Source organism: Camelus ferus, chromosome 18 (assembly GCF_009834535.1).
Source record: "Camelus ferus isolate YT-003-E chromosome 18, BCGSAC_Cfer_1.0, whole genome shotgun sequence".
Taxonomy (NCBI): Eukaryota; Metazoa; Chordata; class Mammalia; order Artiodactyla; family Camelidae; genus Camelus; species Camelus ferus.
Genome location: NC_045713.1, coordinates 4961846 through 4982807, shown reverse-complemented (window position 1 = coordinate 4982807; position 20962 = coordinate 4961846). Strand labels below are relative to the sequence as shown.

The window sequence follows — 20962 nt, the reverse complement described above, 5'->3', positions numbered from 1 at the left end:
CCACACCTTTCTCTTGGCTCTCATGCAGGGTGGGCCTGAAGCCCGCGGGTATTTTTAAAGTGACTTCACATCTGAGCAGAAAGACCACGCTCCCTACCCTGCTGGTCTCCCAGCTAAGCCCAAAGACAGGGCCGGCCTCTCCGACAACCCCTGGACTGTGGCCCCGGCACACAAGAGGAGCCCACGAAGTCCTGCTCCACTTAGGGGAGTTGGCCACACTTCTGGGCGCCCTCCTCCTGAGAGTTCTGGTGTGTCCAGGCCGTCAGCCCCTGGCACTCCCTTCACAGGACTCGGGAGGGAAGCGGCCGGTTCCCTCCTCTCTAGTGTCCTCTCTTCCCCACCCATCCCAGCACAGCTCCCCATCCTCCCTGGGGAACGGGAGAGCCAGTTTTCAAAGATTCAGGACGTTCACCGACAAGCATCCAACCCCATGAAAGAGTGTGTCCAAGCTGCAAGGACTTGTGTGCAAGCTTGGCCACCTTCTGGGCTCTGGGACGTGGATGGCCCACTCTTGGGGCTTTGATTCTCTCAGGAAAGACAGAAATTCTCTCCCCCTCAATTGTAGCTTCCTTCGGCGTATTCATCTGTGCAGCACATTCTCCCAGCCGGCTTGCTAGGTTCCACACCCTAAAACTTCTGAATTAGAATCTCTGGGGTTGGGGCCCAGTCATCTGTTTCAACCAACTCCCCGAGTCGACACTGTCCAATATGGTAGCCAGCAGCCTCATATGACTATTTAAATCCATTTCAGTTAAATAGCATTCAAAAGTCAGGCCCTCAATGGCTCTAGCCATGTTTCAGGCACTCAGCAGCCACACGTGGGCTAGCACATTGCACGTACGTAAGACTGCCAGCACCGCAGTTCTGTTGGAGCAGTTCTGCCAGGGGATTCTGACGCATGCAACAGTTTGAGATCCACTGAGTTAGAAAATACGTTTTCAACCTGGCTGCATATTAGAATCACCTAGGGGGCTTTTGAAAACTACTGATGCCCTAACCCTATCCCAGACCAATTAAAAGAGAATGGTAGGGGGGTAGTTGTAGGCAGACATGAGTGGTTTTTAAATTTCCACAGGTGATTCAAAGCCAAAGCTAAAAAGCGCTACACGATGCCATGCACTTTACCCAACATTCTCATTTGTCAATCCTTACGAGTCCTCCTTACGAGTCCTCCTTACGAGTCCTCCTTACGAGACCCTTATGAGGTATGTGCTGTTAAAACCATCTGCATCTTACAGAAAAGCATCGGGAGGCACAGAGAGGTTGATTAACTTGCCCATGGTCACACCTCTCTAGATGTTACCAGGTGCCAAGGGGCATTCCTGGAAAGCAGCAGGCAGGCTGGGAGATGGAGCCGCCTGGGTTTCCTTGGCAGAGTGGAGCCTAAGGAAACCAGTAGACTTGGGATGGACGCCTTGCAGTGACAGCTGTTTTTAATTTGTGTCAAAAAGAAAAGCTACCTTTTAATTAGGACCGTTTGGGATTTTTTTTTTTTCCAGCTGCCAGACTAAGCCAGTTAACAGGGATTAGTGCCATCAGGGAAGGCCGAACACAGTGGCTCTGGGCTTTCCTCCGGGGCAGTCCCGCTCACTGAGGGACTGCAGGGGAAGCCTTTCGCTGCCAGCCATGTGTGGAGTCTCCGGAGGTGGTGGGCAGCCGCTGCAGGAAGTCAGCCCTGGCCTGTGTCCATGGCCAGGCATCTAGTTGCTTGGTTTAGGAGCAAGGGACAAGGGGCAGGCGGGGTTAGGTGGAGTGGTCTCTGGCACAAGACACAGGGAGCGGCTTGCTCTCTGGAGCCAGGGAGAGTAGAGGGCAGTATTTCTTTTGACCAACTCCCCCAAGGACTTCCATCAGCCTTGATCCTGATGGTTCATCCTCCTCCCAGCTCCTTGTCCTGGGTCCTCACAGGCTCTCTGATTGTCCACCCAAGGCTCCTGCACATCCCCCACTCTGGTATCCTGAGAACCCTGTAACAACCATTCGGAAGCCAAGGCTGCATTATTCCCTTCTTCCTGCTCTGACTGATGTTTTCTATTGCACCAGCAGGTTGGGTGCTTCTCAGGGTCAAGATCACTATTAGACTAACTTCAAGCGAGGGAGGAAGGGCTGGATTGGCTATTTCGGCAGCCCCTTTCGATCCTGAAATTCTGATTCCTCATAAAACTGAGGGCTTCTCTTGAACAAGAACTCATTTCCCCATTGAGTCAGAAACCTGAAAGAGGATGTGTTCTTTCTGCTTGGACATGGGTCAGGGACCCTGAGGCTCCTCAGACAGAAGAAGGCATTCTGGGTGCTCCCCCAGGCTCGAGCAGATCTCTTCCTTCCTGGGCTCCCACCGGGCCGTGCACAGAGTAGAGTGAGTTCGCCTGTTCACGACACACAGAGCATCTCAGCTGTCAGGGGCACGGGCTCCTGGTCTAGCCATTACCAGCCATGCAGGCTCTGGCTTTTAACTCACTACTTTTCAGCAAAACCACTTGGCTGTGTGATGACCTTCAGGCTATGTACCTTCAGTTTCCTCACCTATATGGTGGGGATACTTTTAGCTACCCCAGAGGAGTGTTGTAAGGGTTAAATGCATGACATAGATGGTGTATGCCCAGAAGCGGTCCCTGGTGTGTTGGACTCATGCCTTTTGCCCCTCTGATTTCCTCGCTCTGTGGCCTCTCCCCGCCTTTTGTTCCCTAGTGTTCAACTCCCTGGACATGTCCCGCTCCGTGTCCGTGACGACAGCTGGGCAGTGCCGCCTCGCCCCGCTGATCCAGGTCATCTTGGACTGCAGCCACCTCTATGATTACACTGTCAAGCTTCTCTTCAAACTCCACTCCTGTGAGTACACCGGGCCTGATCTCTGTGAACTTCTGACCAGAAGGAGGATCACAGCCTGGGCTGTCCCTGGAGAGATGCAGCTCCCCCTCCCAGTGCCCTTGGCTTTCGGCTTCTGTTCCAAAGGGCCCCAGAGCTCCCAGCCGTCTTGAGACTGGAGGAGCAGGGCCACGCTCTGGTGTGCTCGGGGAAGCACCTGGCTTGCCGTAGCCATGTCCCAGGATGGTCCTCGTCCTCCGCCTCTAACTTTGTGACATCTCCATCCATGTCTCACTGTACAAACCACACAAATGAGAACAGACCTGACCTCAGAAGCAAAGAGAATGGTTTCTAAAGAGTTCATCAACATGAACTCTTTGTACAGATGAGATTTTTGCAGAGAAATATAAAATGTAAAACAGCCACTCAAGTAAATGGAGGGCCATCCCTTCCCTAGCCACAGATCCCTGGGATGCTTTCACGGAATATATTATGGAAACTACTCATCTTGCAGAAGTTCTTCTCCATTTATGTGCTTCTTGTTTCAAGTGATGTGTGGGGTCCTGCTCCCACGGGGTCTGCACAGTGAAGCCATATCCCAGATGAATCTGGTGGGCGTGGTCCCTGGGCCATACTCCGAGGTGGCCACCATGAAGGATATACAGGTGCCGAGTGTGTGGCTGATGGAAAACCAAGACAAATCAAGACACAGATGGATAGAAGCAAAGTTTTATTTTAGAAGTCTAGGACAGGGGATACTTCGGAAGTGGTCAACAGCAAGGAGTAGATCTGGTTATTTAGACAGAACAACGGACGCAACATAAGTGTCATTAATCTGGGAGGGTTTTGTGGGAGGAAGGGTACAAGGGTTAGAAGGGCTTCAGAGCAGATGCCTGAGGGAAGCAGAGAGGGGGACCAAGTCCCAAGAAAAGAAGGCAGGCAGTTGCATAGAAGCTCCAAATGCCGATCAACTTATTGTTTCTAAGATGCTGCAGAACCCAGTTGCCCACTAGAACATCCCCACTTCCTTCTAGAAAGTGATGAGTCGTGATAAGAGACAGGTAATTAAAGTATTCGAGTTGAAAGGCCTTCTTTAAAGGCAGAGCAGTGCACAGGACTCTCACTGATTGCCTCTGGGCAGGGGAACTGTGGCCAGGGATAAAGGGACACTCCGTACAGTATGTACTTTTCCAAAAATAAACCCATTTTCTTTCAGAATAGTTTGAGATCTAGAAAAGTTGCAAAGATAGTTCAGACGGTTCCCATATCCCCCTGAAACCACTTTCCCCATTGTTTACATCTTATGTTAACACATTTGTCACATGATGTCATAATATTGATACATTATTATTAATGAGCCAATTGTGATACAGTATTATTACCTGAAGTCCATACTCTTATTCAGATTTCCAGTTTTTACCTAATGGTCTTTTTCTGTCCCGGGATCCCATGAAGGTCTCCACATTGCAGTCAATTGTCATGTCGCTTTAGGCTCTTGGCTATGAGAGTTTCTTGGACTTGCCTTGTTTTTGATGACCTTGATTTTTTTTTTTTTAATTGAAGTGCTAGTTGATTTACAGTGTTTCATGTGTACAGCAAAGTGATTCAGTTATATATACATATGTATATATTCTTTTTCAGATTCTTTTCCATTATAGGTTATTACAAGTGACCTTGACAGTGTTAAGGAGTCTTGGTCAAGGTATCTTGTAGAATGTCCCTCATTTGGGTTTGTCCAATTTTTTCCTGACGCCAGGACTGGGGTTAAGGATTCTTGGGAGAAAGATCACGGAGGGAAAGTGCCATTGTCATCGCTGTACACTTTCACTATTGTGAATGATCGTACCTTATATGTGTACTCCCTGTTTATACTAAATGACTGTATCATGTATTCAAAAATTACTGAAATTAAAATTTAAAAATTAAAGGATCGCTGAGCTGTGATCTGTAGCTGAAATACACAGAATCACACAATCCGGGAAGTGAATGGTCCCCACACTGTAGGGGAGGAGGCTGGCCCTAGAGGCTGCTGCTTGCCCAGCGTCACAGAGTCAGCAATGACCAAGCAGGCGCTGGGCTAGATCCCCCGGGTCTCAGTCTTGCGGTCTCTGCCTTCTGACAGGCATCTGCTCTTCCAGACTCATGTCTGGGCTGGGCCTCAACCAGCACTCCCAATGCACACAACCCCTGGGAGAGAGCCCCCCGCCCCACCCCCCGGGCCTTCCATGGTTCATCCTGCTGCTTGGTCAGGTCACTCCTGCTGCTTCTGCTTCTGGGATCAGGGACATGACTTCCAGCCTGCTGTGCCCAGAGTGGCTCATGCTCCAGGACAAACAGAAGGAAAGTTCTGGCTGACAAGCACCCCCAGACTCCCTTCTGGTCCCACTGGGCCCTCTTGGTTACCAGCCCCAGGGCAGCTCTAGGCCAGGAATGCCTTCCCGCAGGGCTGGCCACCAGCCCCAGGATGGGTGGTCCCCTCCCCCCCCCCGACCCCTGCTGTGGCTTGCCTGCCTGCTGGTCCTCCTTTTCCCTCACTCCTTTCAAATTTCTTCCAGGTCTCCCAGCTGACACCCTGCAAGGCCACCGGGACCGCTTCATGGAGCAGTTCACAAAGTAAGTGGCTTGAGTTATAAGAAGGTGAATCTAAAAGTGCTGTGAAATCAATTAATCCGTGCAAGAGCACTTGCTTTAAAATCATCACTGGGAGGATCTGCATTTTAAAGCAATCAAGCAAAGGAAAAAAACTAGGATGGTGGCTAACGTGCCCACAGCTGGGACGCTGGCGAACCTCACAGAAGAAGGCGATTTCATTCACTCACTGGTCACCTGCTTCATGCCCAGGGCTTCCGCCTCTTCTCTTTTTCTTCTCCCTGAGTTCTCAAGGTCTTACACCATCTACACACTGACGGCTCCCAAATCTGTATCTCCTGACGAGCCTTACCTCTGAGCTCCAGGCCGACATACTCAGTTGTCTACTGGGCATCTCTACAGCAGACTTACATCTCAAACTGAACTCTAGGTTTCCCTCCAAAAGCCTTTTTCTCCCTTTTTGTCCCCCTAAACACCTTTATTGTGGTATGATTCCTATACAGTAAACTACATGTACTTCAGAAGTAAAGTTTGATGAATTCTGATAGATGTGTACACCTAAGAAACCACCAGCACAGTCAAGATAGCCAGCATTTCCATCACTCCCCCAGGAGGTGCAAATTTCAAACTTCCAATGTATCCCTTCCCACCCCCTTTCCCCCAGGATCTGTAAGTTTGTTCTTTATGTCTGTGAGTCTGTTTCTGTTTTGTAGATAAGTTCATTTGTGTCCTTTTATTTAGATTCCACATATAAGCGATATCATATGGCATTTTTCTTTCTCTTTCTGGCTCACTTCACTTAGCATGGCAATCTCCAGGTCCATCCAAGTTGCTGTAAATGGCATTATTTTATTTCCCCAGTGTTTTCTATCTCAATAAATACTGCCCACCATCCGCTTAGGACAAAGATCTGGAACTCGCCACTTCCCTCATTCCCCATGTCCAATTTGTTAGCAGGTTCAGGTGATGCTTGACAATATATCTTGGCTCCAGTCATATCTCCCATCTCTTCAGCTTCCATTGCTGTCACCAGGACCCTCCTATAGGGATGAGATGCTCTGGATTCCCACTCCTGCCCCCTGCAATCCCATCCTCACCCAGCAGTTAGAATGACCTTGTGAAAACATAAATCCCTTGCTCAAAACCTTTCAATGGCCTTTGATTACACTGAGAATAAAATCCAAGCTCATCTCCATGGTATCCAAGGCCTCTGCGTGATCTGGCCCCTGCCTGCCATCTCTGACCTCATCTCCAGTGTTTCAACCACATGGGGTCCTCTTCCAGGTCCTGGAACATATCCAGTGCTCAGAGGCTTAGCGCTTGCTGTTCCTTCTCCTTTGGATGCTCCTCTCCCAGCCTGGCCAGCTCCAGGTCATCTTCAGTCACCTCCACACAAAGACAGTCTCTGGTGACCTGATTTCAGTGGGCTCTTGTTTTCCCTGTCTCCTGTTCCTCCACCTCCACCCCATCCATGTCTGTATCCTCTACCACAGCACCCTGTTTATTTCCTCCCTAGTTCTTAGCATGGCTTTATTTCTTTTTGACTGTCTTGCCTGTTATATCCCCAGTGCCTGATAGATAGCGTTGGTTGAGACTATAGTGTTCATTCAGTATTTGAATGCATTCATGAGCCAATCGGCCAGCTTTCTGGTCCGGAATAGGAAGAGCTTGTCTGACGGCGGGGTAAATCATTCTGATCTATTTGGGAAAGAAAACCAGTGACTCAGTGAGACATATAGCTCATCTTTCAGTGAAGTGTGCCCAAGAAGAGGGGACGGAAGAGAGGGAGAGGCAGAAGGCCCGAGGGAGCCGGGAAGGGCACTAGCGTGATGTGGTTGTTTTTCCTGTTAATTGCTTCATCCTTGACTGCAGGAAAAGCATGGCTCCCAGACCCCAAGCTGAGGCTTTTCTTGCTGGTTCCCAAGCACAAGTTCAGGGTTGTGCTAACCTCCCAGTTTCCTTGTTCCATTTGAAAAGCCTCTTATGTTTATTCTATAATAAATGACTTATTAAATCCTAGGAGACAGGCCCTGGGGCTGATTTCCTGGAATGTTAAATTCCAGTAGCTTAGGAAAGCAGTGGGGCCTATTACCATTGGCTTCAGCCCAGAAAACAGGGGACGTGTGGTCAGGTGATTCCATTTCCCTTCGGTTTTTTTCAAGCTTAGGAAAGCATCTCCTGTGAGTGGCCGCCTCACTTTCTCTTCCACAGACATGGCAGCTGAGGCCTCAGTGTCCCTGAATTCAGGGAAAGCAGCAGTGATGTCACAGGGATGGTCCTAACCCTGGAGTCTGAAGGCCTGTCATGAGACCCCAGGGCTTTCGTGTATTGGGCTGAGCTGGAGAAAATTCTGTGCTGCAGAGAGAGGGTGCTGAGATCCCTGCCCCTTTCTCATCTCAGGAAATATGTCTGATGCTCTCAGCTTTCTTGACTTTCCAGTTAGATTCAAAATGGAAACTTGAGGGTGAGAAAAAAAAATTGGGTTTCTTCAATCCTATATGCATCCAAGTTGAAGACACAATATAAATCATTTTTCTCCAACCAAGACTTGCTAAGTAACTTCCGTGCCTGGTCCTGTGGTAAACCCAGCTTCTGCCTTCTAGAAGCTTATAGTCTAGTTGGGGAAATAACAAATAGCTCTAAAACAAGGGGAATTCATTAAAAAGAGATCTACCTTAGTAATTATTTTCCCTTCCTTCTTCATATGGTTAGTTGGTTTATCCTCAGGGAAATATTTTAAAAATTTTTTTGTGGGGGGAGGTAATTAGATGTATTTATTTTTAATGGTGGTACCAGGGATTGGGCCCAGGACCTCATGCATGCTAAGTATGTGCTCTACCACTGAGCTATACCCCCCTCCCCCCGTATCCTCAGAGAAATTTATTTTAATGTTACTCTCAGCCAAACCTTCTTAGGAAGCCACATCTATTAAACAACAGTATATATTCTACAGTGATGCAGACAGTAATTGTTGGATCATCTACTCTTCCAGAGGATTTTGTAGTTTGAGTTACTCTTTCCTCACCACCAGCTCAGGGGGGGACTGGCTAGAAATGCTCTAACCCTGCAGCATCATAATTGCTCCCTAGCACCATGGAGACCATCTCCTTGGCAGCCAGTGCCCTAGGGCTGGGCAGGCAGTAGGAAAGCGGGGTGTCACCTCCCCGGGGCTGGTGAAGGCCCTCAGCACCCCTCAGGCCTTTCTCCACCCCTAGGTTGAAAGATCTGTTCTACCGCTCCAGTAACCTTCAGTATTTCAAGAGGCTGATCCAGATCCCTCAGCTGCCAGAGGTAAGCGGGCCCGGCCACACCCAGGGAGCTGCCGAGTCCAGGGGTCTGTCTGAGAGGCTGGCAGGCCAGCAGGCTTTGAGGATGCGTCTTCCCTCTCCAGAACCCGCCCAATTTCCTACGAGCCTCCGCCCTGTCAGAGCACATCAGCCCCGTGGTAGTCATCCCAGCCGAGGCCTCGTCCCCCGACAGCGAGCCAGTCTTGGAGAAGGATGACCTCATGGACATGGATGCCTCCCAGCAGGTGAGGACACTTGGGAAGATGCTCAGCGCTTCCCATTGCCCCACGATGTAGCGGCGGGGAGGGTGGGGAGGGCTCTGGCCAAATTCAGCTCCCTTCTAACTCAAGCGCTGACCTAGCCCCGCAGTCCCTAGTGGGGACCATAAATGGATTTGAATCAGACCAAGAAAGCATCTGTTCCCATGTGTTGCTGGTGTGACCCACACAGACCTCTCTGGGTCTCTAACCTTGTCCTCACTCCTTTCTGGTCGCTGCAGAATTCATTTGACAGCAAGTTTGATGACATCTTTGGCAGCTCCTCCAGCAGCGACCCCTTCAATTTCAACAGTCAGAACGGCGTGAACAAGGACGAGAAGTGAGTCCAGGCTGCACAGTGAGAGCAGATGGTGCAGCAGCTAAGCCGTGATCTCACTTGCCGCACCTGACCAAAGAGGAATCCTTGACGATACTTAGGCTTCTTAGATAAATGTCTTGACCCTCAAATACTGGCCCCTTCAAAATCCCAGAGGATAATCAAATGAGGCTGAAAGACCTGTGGACCTGTGGGTGTTAGATTAGCACTTGGAAACACAGATGGTGTTCTTAGAGTATAACAATTTCAAAGAATTGTTCCCAAATTAACACCAGCTTTTAACCTCCACCCCGGCCTCCCAGCTTGCATTTGAAAGGAAAAGGGTAGGAACACGGTAGCAGCAAACTTGCTCCCCTTCTGTTCCCAGGGATCACTTAATTGATCAACTGTACAGAGAGATCAACGGGCTGAAAGCACAGCTGGAAAACATGAAGACTGAGGTATGGGCTGGGCTCTGATTTGCCTCTGGGCTTCACCATAACGTGACAGCTTTTAGTATGAAATTTGCTTCACGCTGATCCTGGTTGGGCCACATCCTAAGGGGGGTTCATTAGTAGAAATGCGAAAGCCGGAAGGAATAGGTTTTCCCGTGGTCTCAGTTGCACTGAAGCCAAGCTCCAGGTCCCTGTCATACTTGGAGATAACCGTGGTCCGTGGTCACCAGCTGGGCATGAAGTTGTTGGGGGAGAAACCTGTTCTCACTTGGCAATGAGAAGGTTTGATGGGTAGCCGTGACGGCTGTCTGCAGTGTCTGGTGCCGACCTGCAGCTGGTCTGCGGCTTTATCCTGGGTCGGGCAAACAGCCTCTCCTTCCTCATTCCAGCACTCCATCACTGCTCCCAGGCCACTCTAACAGGACCAGAGTTCCCCTGCTGTCATCCCCTGTTGTTGTTGGTTGGGTAGCTTGTAGTTGTTACTGAAACGCAGTCTAGCTACTGGCCGCTTGATAGCCAAAACCAAGAGAGGCACTTGTTGGTAGAAAGGAAAGTTTGCTTTATTCCAGTGGCAGGCATCCGGACAGGGAGAGGGGCAGACTCCTGTCCAAAGGCCAATCCTCCCGACACCCTCTCCGCCTATCAGCGGGCAAGAGCTTTTAAAGAGGAGTTTCAGGGGTGTATAGGTGGGGAGGAGGGGGGCTACATGCAGAACAGCACAGTCAGCTCTGACAGTCATCTTGAAATTAGTCATTTGGTGGTCAGATCAGCATCACCTTGATTATTTTAAGTACAGTTTATCTTGGGTTTCAGGGTCGGTGTGTTCCCATTTCTTTGGGGCCAGTTCTCGGAATGGTGGCAGCCTATGTCATGGCTACAGTCTGGGCATCACAGTAGTTAACTTCTTCCACGTGGTGGGGGCTGCAGCATCCACCAGACATCTCAAAGGACATGGCGCAGAATATTACCTATAGCCCTTGAGGAGGAACTAAGGGTCCTTGGCTTTGTTTAATGACTAAACTTACTATTTTGTTTTGCTTGACTATTTCCCTTAGTGTGTTTTCTTATTTCTCTGATTAAACTTACTCTTTGACTAAAGTTTTTCTACAGACAAGAGGCAGGCAGAGAACATGGTGGGGGTGGGGAATCTGTCCTGGGAAGTGCCCCTAGGGTCCTGCTCCTGTTTTCATAGTGACCGGAAGGCTCCACTCTCACGAGGCCTTGGGCGTGGGTTCATTAGGAAAACCTAGGTGTTGGCTTGGTGCTGGTAACGTGGACGGCAGGACCGGCCTCCCGCCCAGCGCGCATCACCGGGCCCCTCCCGCAGAGCCAGCGCGCGGTGCTGCAGCTGAAGGGCCGCATCAGCGAGCTGGAGGCCGAGCTGGCGGAGCAGCAGCACCTGCGGCAGCAGGCGGCCGACGAGAGCGAGTTCCTCCGGACGGAGCTGGACGAGCTCAAGAAGAAGCGAGAGGACACAGAGAAGGCGCAGCGGAGCCTGACAGAGATAGAGCGTGAGAGGCTGTCGGGGTGGGCATGAGGGTGGGGCCGGGAGTGCAGGGCCGGCGGGGACCCAGGATGAAGGCTGACGATGTGCAGGAGGGATGCCAGCTCTGGTCGCCCGTCGGAAGGGTGGAGTGCAGGTCGTCAGGGAGAGAGCCCCATGTGCGGCCCTGCCAAGTGTGCAGAGGACACCGAGGATGACACAGGAGACAGCCTCAGAAAAATTGTGGCATAAAAGCTGCAAACACCAGTAGAATAAATGCTGAGCGTGTGAATGCTCGCGAGGCGTGAATCGGTGGAGGTATGTGAATCAGGTGAACTCCTCATGAAAGAAGACGTCCCAGAGGAGTTTAAGTAGGATTTTTGAGGCAGAAAGAGGTGTATATGTTTGTGAAAAGAAAGGAAGATCTGGCTTATTGGAGGGAGGACAGAGGGGCCCAGCCCGTGTAGACCCCTCACCTTGGTCCTTGACGACACAGGGAAAGCCCAAGCCAACGAACAGCGCTACAGCAAGCTCAAGGAGAAGTACAGCGAGCTGGTGCAGAGCCACGCCGACCTGCTGCGGAAGGTGGGGCCCTCCCCGACCCCGTCCCCGGCCTGCACAGGCCCCTCTCCGCCGGGGAGACGCGGGCCACCTGGCTTCTCCAGGGCCAGGGCCCCTACCATTTCTTGGAAACCGCAGCTCCCTTGCCCCTCAAATCCCTCGAACCTGTGGGGCCAGCCCCACTTGAGTTATCCCCGAGCTTCAACATCTTTGCAAATGCTTGAGTGTTGAGCATGGTGACAGCTTCATTCTGGCGTCCCTCTGGTGGGGAAGGTGACATCTGTATCTGACAGCACTCCTGGTCTGAATGCCATCATTTATTCTGGAAGGAAGGTGGCCTTCAAGCTGAAGATAAGCCAGTTCAAGACCCAGTTATTCTCTTGCAGAACGCAGAGGTGACCAAACAGGTGTCTGTGGCCAGACAAGCCCAGGTGGATTTGGAACGAGAGAAAAAAGAGTTAGAGGATTCTTTCCAGCGGATAAGCGACCAGGCGCAGCGGAAGGTGAGTGGAAGGAGACATAGGTGGGAAACAAGGAGGGGGTCTGTCTGCGACGGGGGTGGGTCTTGAGCGCTGCACAGATTGTGAGACCTTGTCTTCTGCTCCACGCACAGGTCTGTGGGATACGGGACAGGACATAGTTACCAATGCATGATGGGTTAGAGGCATGAAGGGATGAAGGGACCCGGGTTGAGTGGGGCTCATCAGCAAAGGCTTCCCAAGGGCGAGTCTGGAAGCGAGACTGAGGTGGAAGCACATGGATGTCAGAGCGAGAGGAACGGCATTTACAGAGACTTGCCCTGGGGAGAACTCCCCTGAGTTGGGGCAGGTCCGGTTGGAGTAAGAGGTGTCAGGTGGATTAAACAGAATGCTTTACACTTCCGGCAGTGGTTCTCGTGCTTTTCTGTGACCCAGAGTAACAAATCCATCTATCATCTGATGAAAATCAGAGTTCCACAGAACAATACTTATCCTTATTATGTGATTGCATGCAGATTTTTTTGTTCTGTTTATTGCAGTTTTTAAAATGTTAGCTGTGAATTCTTACTCATGGTTCACAACCCACTCTTTGAAAAACACGACTTAGAAACCAAAGAAAGGGAATCATTTGAAGACAGTGAGATGGGATGATTCAGCAATATACCTACCAGGTGCTGGGACACCTGAATTAAAGACCCATTTCTACTCTCATTAGTATTACCATCTCAAGCATGACATTTGGGAAATGGCCCTAAAACTGCCCCCTTGACATTTCCTGTTGCTGGAAGAAAAATTTTTATTACATTCCACATTCTCATCTTCCCTTTGCTTTTTTGGTCAAGGTAAAACCAGCTTCTATATAAAAGAGCATACAAATCTCGCATTTATAGCTTGGGGATTTTTTACACCTGTTTATCCCATATAATCACCACCCAGATCAGAATGCTCCTGTCTTTTTTCTCTTTCAGACTCAGGAACAGACGGAAGTACTAGAGAGCCTGAAGCAAGAACTTGCCACCAGCAAACAGGAACTCCAGATTGTCCAAGGCAGCCTGGAAAGTTCTGCTCAGGTGAGCATCCCCTTTCTTTCCCTTGCTTATTCTTTTCTCCTCTAGCTTAGAGATTGCTGCCAACTGTCATCCATCACCACCAGCACGTGGCCAACCCGGTCCCATTGGGGACCAGAGTGTACTCGGAAATGAAAGCGGCAGATCCTGTGTGGCCTGGTGGGGGGTTTGGACTTCCGAGAAGGGGACAGTTTAATTCTCCCAGTGACTCCCTCTTCCCACTTGGTCACCATCGCAGTCAGAAGCGAAGTGGACAGCGCAGATAGCCGAACTGGAGAAGGAGCGGGGCAGCCTGGTGAACGCTGTGGCTCGTCGAGAGGAGGAACTGTCTGCTCTCCGGGAGCAGCTGGAATACACGCAGCGCCAACTGTCCAGCACACAGGCATGTAGCGCACCCACCCTGGGGGCTGACCAAGCCCATCTCACACCCACGGGCCTTGGAGGTATATTCATGGAGGCAGGGGGGCTGGGAAAGGGGTTGGGGGCCTTCGGCCGAACTGTGAAGGCAGATATTCTGCGGGCACAGCTCCTAACGCCAGCATGGCCTGCCCACCCGCAGGGCAGATGAGGGAAGGCAGAACCCTCTCTTTCCCACATGCTAAGGGATGCCACTGGCACTCTCCCCCAAGGGTGGATGATGATACAGTGGTCCCTCCCCATGGCCTCTTGGGCTTGGTGAGACACACCTAGGGACGGAGATAAGGGGCTTGGGCCTCATCAGCAATAGCCTGAGCTAAGGTGCCACGAATCCCACTGCGTCACAGGTGGGTGCTGCCCGGAGGCTCGCTCCAGGGTCTGTGGCAGACTCTCACCTCCCTGGACCATCTCTAGGAATCTATATGCCAGCTGGCCAAGGACCAACGAAAAATGCTCCTGACGGAGTCGAGGAGGGCTGCGGAGCAGGTGGTACAAGAGGCCCTGCGGCAGTTCGATGAGCCCTCTCTCTTCAGCTGCGCCGGATCTGCAGGTGCCCTTCCCCTTGCCCGGCTTGCAGGCGCTGAATCCTTGCAGCCTGATGCTGTCCAGCTGGCGTTGAGTCCGGGAGACCCCGAGCTCAGGGGTTCTGCACCCAGCTGCATGTCAGGGTCTCCTGGGGCTGCCCAGGCCCCACCCTGAGATCAGTTCAGTTGGCAGCTCTGTGCCACGGGGCCTGGGCTGTGGGATTTTCTAAGTGCCCCTGTGCCCCCCGCCCTGACCAGGTGTGATTACTGCTTTAGTCTTAGGTCACACAGGTGAAACACATGCTGGGAGCTGAGCCCTGATAACAGTTCTAAATGCCAGGGGGAGGAGGAACAGACAGTCCTGTGTATCTCTAAGAACAGTGTGGTCTGAGTCAAGACATGGCTGCCAGGAGCTACAAGCCTGAATAGAGAGGCATCTTCATTAAGCCTGGTGGGGCAGAGGCAGTAAAACCCGCACGGAGTCACGGGCACAAGCAGGGGCCCACTCTCCAGACAAGACTCCTCTGGGCTTGTGGTAGAGTCGGAGGAGCCCTCTGGGTGAGGGGGGGGCCTTGACACCCAGGAGATGTGAGAGCACCCAGGCCAGGGGGACTTGTGAAGTCGTGGGCACAGCCACGAACAGATCCCATTACAGCTCATTTTCAAGCAGGAAGGGATGTGTTGGCAAAGTCCCTAGAGGTCCTATGGAGGACAAGGCGGACGGGAGGAAACAGCCCCAGCTGATTTTTATTATCAACTAGAAAGGCCTCAGTTTGGTGAAGTATTCAGGAAGGACGATGGTATTTTATTCAGCAGGGAACCCATCTCTAAGGAAACCCAACAGTTACGAATGGTGGAGCTCACTGGGTACCTTGTCTACTGAGGGAATGCCAGGACATGGGCCAGCTGTGGGCGGATGCTGCAAGAGATGGTGTGAGCTGTGATTTGTAGGAAGAGGAGAGACATGAAGCCAAGAAGAGGAAGAAAGGTGGAGAATAAGAATGAAAAAAACAGCTGAGGTTTACCGAGTGCTTGCTTTGTGCCGGGGGCTAGTCTAAGCGCTTTCTGAGCCTTTGCCCAGCAAATCCTCACTGTGATGCCAGGAGGTGCTACTATTATTCCTCCTTTTTTGGCTGAGGAAGCAGGCACAGATGGCCTGAGAACACAGCCAGCAGTGATGGAGCCAGGATCTACAGCACCTGTGCAGTGGGACCTGCGAGCCCATCCTTTGCAATGCAGTCTCTGTGGACCTGTGCACAGAGGCAGGGCAGAGGGGATGACTGTGTTGTGGGCAGAGCATGCCTGTAGATTAGCCACATGGAGCCAGGGGTCTGAGCTCAAGAGTGATGAGAGTCCAAGGCCTTGAAAGACAGGAAGGCTGGGTTTGATTCAGTGGACGGTGATGGGATATTCTTGGCAGAAGCTAGGCACTGATGCAGTTGCCATGGTTCTTTGCTAAAGGACCAGATAAGCTCAGAAGCAGAGCTTTTGAAGCTACAGTAAGAGAATCATGTACCATCGAAGCCAACGATCTCTTCTCCCTCCCTCCGAGGGCAGCTCCTGCAGGGCTGGGCCCCTCACTGGAAAGGTCATCCATCAAGCAGCTTAATTAATGGGGATGAATTGAGTTGTGACAACTGACCTGGCCCTGTCTTCCCTCTCACAGATCACCTACTCTCCAAGGTCAGGTCCGTTTCCAGCTGCATTGAGCAACTGGAAAAAAGCTGGAGCCAGTATCTGGCCTGCCCGGAAGGTAAGAGAGGCAAAGGGTAGGGTCTGTCACTAGCGACAGCTGGGCAGGGTTCAGAAATGCTGGAGCATGGCAATGGCAGTGGGTCCCTGTGTACCAAGAATAGAGTGTGTGTGTGTGTGTGTGTGTGTGTGTGTGTGTGTGTAATTTGCAAAGTGGGTAGGGAGGAATATGAAAGTGACACCCCTCCAGCAGGACTGAGAAACTTTCCTTTAAACTCCTGGCAGATATCAGTGGGCTCCTCCACTCGGTCACCCTCCTGGCCCACTTGACCGGTGACACCATTGTTCACGGCAGCACCACCTGCCTGAGAGCCCCGCCAGAGCCTGCTGACTGTGAGTACCAGGGAGAGGGGCCGCTGGGAAGGCACAGGGAGTCAGGGGGTCTTTCAAATTCTCTGTCGCCTTGCCTCTGCAGCACTGACCGAGGCCTGTAAGCAGTATGGCAGGGAGACCCTCCTCTATCTGGCTTTCCTGGAGGAAGAAGGAACCCTCGAGAATGCCGACAGCACGGCCATGAGGAGCTGCCTCACCAGGATCACAGCCATTGGCGAGGTATTATCCGGATGATTCCTGGGGAAAGTTGTTCTTATTCCTGGGTGTGAGTGCTGGGGATTTGCCCGGAAATCGATGACGTTCTCAGTGAGTTCTTCCTGCCCTTTAACCTTGATTCTGGAAAATGAGGGTGAGAATGGTAAAACCTGACCCCCGGGGGGACTTTCCAGTTCTATTTAATGCATTGGCCACAAATTGAGAATCTGCTGTGTGGTTGTCACTGTGCTAGGCGACATCAAAGAAGGATGAGCACGATGTTCTTGTTTTCAAGGATTTTTATCTGGTTGAGCGGGTAACACCTAAAATGAAGATAATATATTTATTCACTCAATGCAGATGTAGTGAGTATGTCCTAGGTATTGGGAATTATGCTCAGTGTGGTTATGTAGGGACCAATAGGGTGTGGTCTCTGTGGGGAAGAAAAATAAGGAAATCAACCATTTCTAGACAGTGTGAGGGGAACTGTAACAGAGATCTATTTAAGGAGTACAGTATAAGGCAGCTTCTCATTCCTAAAACGCCTGGTAATAAGTTCAGGGAAGGAAGAGACCAGGGCCAGAGTTCAGATCCTCAGCTGAACTCTTAAACAGATTAAATTTTCCTGCCTCTGGCCTCATTTTCCTGGGCTCTTTTTCAAAAACATATCTGATTATGATTCTTCTGATTCAATAACATAAACCAAAGTATGTGACATGACATACCTGGACCTTCACAATCTGGCCCTTTGTTCCCCTTTCTGACCCCCTCCACCTTACAGAGCTGGTGGTTAGCACTGTGATGGACCTGCTCACCTGTCTGTCTCCCCTCCATGAGTCCTCAGATGTGGAGCCCACACCTTCTTCATACTGTGTCCCTGGTCCCTGGCGTAATACTGGCAGGTGGTTAACGCCCAGAAAATGTTTAATTAATTGAATATGCACATGGGAGAGAGCAAAACAGATAAAAAAGATAGATCAGATGGGGAAGGAAGGTTCAGACTGGGGAGAAGTGGGCAGTGAGGTGGAGAACCTGGAATGTCTGGATGAAGGAAGACTGTGGATAATGGGGAACTGCTAACCTTTCCTTCCATAGGATGAGATGGCCGTGGTGGTATGTTAATGATATTGTTAATGTTATTGGTGGTGGCGGCCCCGGCAGCCTTACGGCTTGCCTTTCATTGGAGATGGAGCATCTTCCCCAGTGACGTGGGAAATAGGGCTGACCAGCTATTTGAAGAGTCTTCCCAGCACAGGACATGGAAAATGCTAAATACAATTTGAAAAAATAATTTTAATTGTATCTGAACTGGCTAAAAACTAAGGAAATTCTCAGAGTCAAAAACCAAAGGATGCTGGAGCCAGTGTTTGTCCATCCCTGGTGACCTAGAGCTTGGGTCTGAAGGGACCACACATACAGAGGAGAACAAAGAAACAAAACCTGAGCCCAAGTAGGATAAAAGAGTGGAATGGAGAGCCTTCATCCCAAAGAGGAACTCTGAAGGGCCACACCTTGCGTGAATGGGGAAAAGGGAAGATCTTGGTTCTGAGAGAAGGAAACACAGCTGCCTAGAGTATTCCTAACCCTAAACCATCTTTCCATGGGTTTGGGGCCCAAATCTCATACTACTTCTGTGGCCTAAACCCCAAATGGAAAATTAAGTTTAAAGTAGTCAGATTGTTAGGGGTCTAGGTACCTGGGAGAAGCCACTCCAAATTGTCTCTGAAGGAATATACTTTGAACCTAAATCTCAAAGAAGTTTCATAGATGGAGTCCAAAGGAATGTAAGTTCATAATAAATATGTTTGACATGTTAAAGAACTTCTTCAAAGGTATTAAAAGTGTGGCCGAGGAATTAGATGTTTTCAAAAGTTACCTGATATATTTGAAAAAGAACCACAGAACTTCTAGAAATGAAAAACATAAGCCTTGAAAGTAATGACTTAGTATAAAGATTCAATAGTAGGTTAAAACAAAGCTGAAGAAAGAATTAGTGAACTGGATGATAGAACTGAAGGAATTACACAGAATGTGGTGTAGATTTTATATGTTGGAATATGGAGGTGATATATAGACTATTTAATCAGAGTTTCAGAAAAAGATAATAGAAAAACTATGTTCCCCCACCCTAAGTAACATGTTGTTAGTTCTGTGTGTCATAAACTTCTACAACTTGCTTTTTCCAGCATTTTATGTATAAGATTCATCCACGTGATACATTCATTTTCACTGCTCTACAGTATTACATTGTGTGACTGTAGTTAAGTTTATGTATCTCTTCTCTTGTTGATGGACATTTGGGTTATTTCCAGTTTGGGGCTGTTATGAATGTACAGCTCTGATTATTCTTTACATATCTCTGGATGCACATATGTAAGACTTTCTCCAGGATATAAAGCAAAGGATGAATCTCACACAGAATGCTAACTGAAAAAAATGAGTCGTAGAAAAATATGTACAGTATGATTCCTTTTAAATAAAAACCAAAATATACAAAGTTAACATATTCTTTAAAGATGCATTCATAGAGAGTTTATAAACATAGACGAGGTAAGCATTCTTCTGAATTCTGTGTTTATCCTGAGGTGGGGAGTAGGGAGGATGGGAGATAGAGTCAGAACAGGCTACAAAGGAGATTTCAAAGGTATTGATGTTTCTTCAGCTATTCCTTCAGTCTGGGTGGTAGATAATATGGGTCATTGTTCACATAAACTCTTGTATGTGTGACACATAATATTTCTAAAGATTACCGGCTTTGCCATCTGACCTGAGTTCACACACTTTTCTCTCTATTTATTAGCAATAACTGTGGTCAGGACATTTGATCAGGGTGAGGGTATAGCTCAGTGGTAGAGCACGTGCTTAGCATGTACGAGGTCCTGAGTTCAATCCCCAGTACCTTTATTAAGAAAGAAAGAAAGAAATAAACCTAATCCACCTTCCCCCATTAATAAGTAAATAAATGACTTTTTTTTAAATCAGGCAATTAACTTAAAAAAAATTTTTGTCCTCTCTGTGCCTTGGCTTCCCATCCGTGGGACAGGAGTAGTAACTGTCTGCCTGGAGGCAAAGTTAAATAAGGGGCAGACTCTCTGATTGGAAGACATCATTCACGTTTGAAGATGTTTTTAAAATCCCCCCCAAGCAGCAAATACAATGAACCCTGTACAAGTGTGGGGTCAGGGTCAGAGCGTCTGGAACTGAATGGCCTTGTGGGGTTTGGCAGCGATGGAAGGAGGTGGGTTCTGGGTGAGAGCAGAGGCGGGAGGAGCGTGAAGTTGCCAGGCTTGTGTTGTGGAGAGTTCCAGACACGGCCTGTGAGGGACGCCCCCATGGCACGCAGAAGTGTGTTACGAGGTGAGGCCCTCCTGCCTTCTGCCATCAAGTGAGGATTACCAGTCTGCACAGGTGGGTAGAAAGGAGGTCAAAGGGTCGTTTCAGCCTTTGTGATGCTATTCACAGGAGCTCCTGCCCAGAGGCCTGGACATCAAACAGGAGGAACTGGGAGACCTGGTGGACAAGGAGATGGCTGCCACTTCAGCTGCCATTGAAACTGCAACAGCCAGAATAGAGGTGTGGAAGTCCCTGCAGGGTCTCCTAAAGTGATGCTTTTGCAGCTACCCTTTGGCACCATTGCCTGCTGGGTAGATCTCAGTCATTCTTCAAGTCTGCAGAGCCCCCTATAAAACAAACCAAAACCTGAATTCACTGGCATCTCTGAGGTATAGAAAATAGAACGTTCTTGCCATGGGAGGGTGAGCAGTTTCCTCAAGGATCCCATACTTCGGCAACAGCCCATCCTGCATTCAAGCTCCAGACTGACCACTTGCTAGTTGTAGGACTTCCGTTAAGTTACGTTAACCTCGCTAAGATTCAGGTGGCGTTTCTAGGTGATGATAACCATACCTCCCTCAGAGGGGTGTTGTAAGAGTTTTCAGTGGAATAATGCGTGTTTCTCTCAGTGCCAGGCACTCAATAGATCAACGGTAACTGTAGCCTCAGGGAAAAGCTGAGTAGGCACCCTTGGAAAAGTCATACACTTTTCCTTTGCTGGTAGACTTGGGCCGCCTGCCTTGGTATAAGTACCTGCCTCGAGGACCTGGTAGCAGCTGCCCCTGTTGGCGTGATGCCATGGCCCTCAGAGTCCTGTGCACGTCATCCCAGGTGCTACAATGTCGAGATGCTCATTAACTGTAGCACCAGCTACTCCCCACTGAATAGATCGGAGGTCTGAGTTCTTTCCCTGACATTCACTAGGACACGGATGGGCACTTCTAAGTTTCTTAGCTACTGCAGGATATTGGACCCAAAGTGTGGTAGGATGCCAGTGCATTCTCAGTTCCCATGGCGTCTTGAGAAACCCTGCTTCTTTTTACAGGAGATGCTCAGCAAATCTCGAGCTGGAGACACTGGAGTCAAATTGGAGGTGAATGAAAGGTCAG

At 49.8% G+C, this 20962-nt stretch overlaps 1 protein-coding gene and 1 long non-coding RNA gene across 5 annotated transcripts in view; one reads left to right on the top strand and one right to left on the bottom strand.

Moving 5' to 3' along the window:
* Positions 1-20962, top strand: part of HIP1 (huntingtin interacting protein 1) — a 135946-nt gene that overhangs the window by 103602 nt on the left and 11382 nt on the right. For all 4 annotated transcript variants that reach the window (XM_006180940.3, XM_032459571.1, XM_032459572.1 and 1 more), the window contains exons 8-24: positions 2689-2829; positions 5361-5418; positions 8610-8685; positions 8786-8926; positions 9181-9278; positions 9643-9715; positions 11037-11220; positions 11689-11777; positions 12140-12256; positions 13201-13302; positions 13538-13681; positions 14131-14266; positions 15907-15993; positions 16218-16325; positions 16408-16544; positions 19983-20093; positions 20899-20957. In XM_006180940.3, coding sequence (XP_006181002.2) covers positions 2689-2829; positions 5361-5418; positions 8610-8685; positions 8786-8926; positions 9181-9278; positions 9643-9715; positions 11037-11220; positions 11689-11777; positions 12140-12256; positions 13201-13302; positions 13538-13681; positions 14131-14266; positions 15907-15993; positions 16218-16325; positions 16408-16544; positions 19983-20093; positions 20899-20957 — 1861 coding nt within the window. The remainder of the gene's footprint in view (positions 1-2688; positions 2830-5360; positions 5419-8609; positions 8686-8785; positions 8927-9180; positions 9279-9642; positions 9716-11036; positions 11221-11688; positions 11778-12139; positions 12257-13200; positions 13303-13537; positions 13682-14130; positions 14267-15906; positions 15994-16217; positions 16326-16407; positions 16545-19982; positions 20094-20898; positions 20958-20962) is intronic.
* The window catches only part of LOC116657462, a 35002-nt gene continuing 30772 nt past the window's right edge, over positions 16733-20962 (bottom strand). Inside the window, exons 2-3 of the long non-coding RNA XR_004312554.1 lie at positions 17336-17415; positions 16733-16843 (exon numbers count right to left, since the gene is read on the bottom strand). This is a non-coding gene — a long non-coding RNA (uncharacterized LOC116657462). The remainder of the gene's footprint in view (positions 16844-17335; positions 17416-20962) is intronic.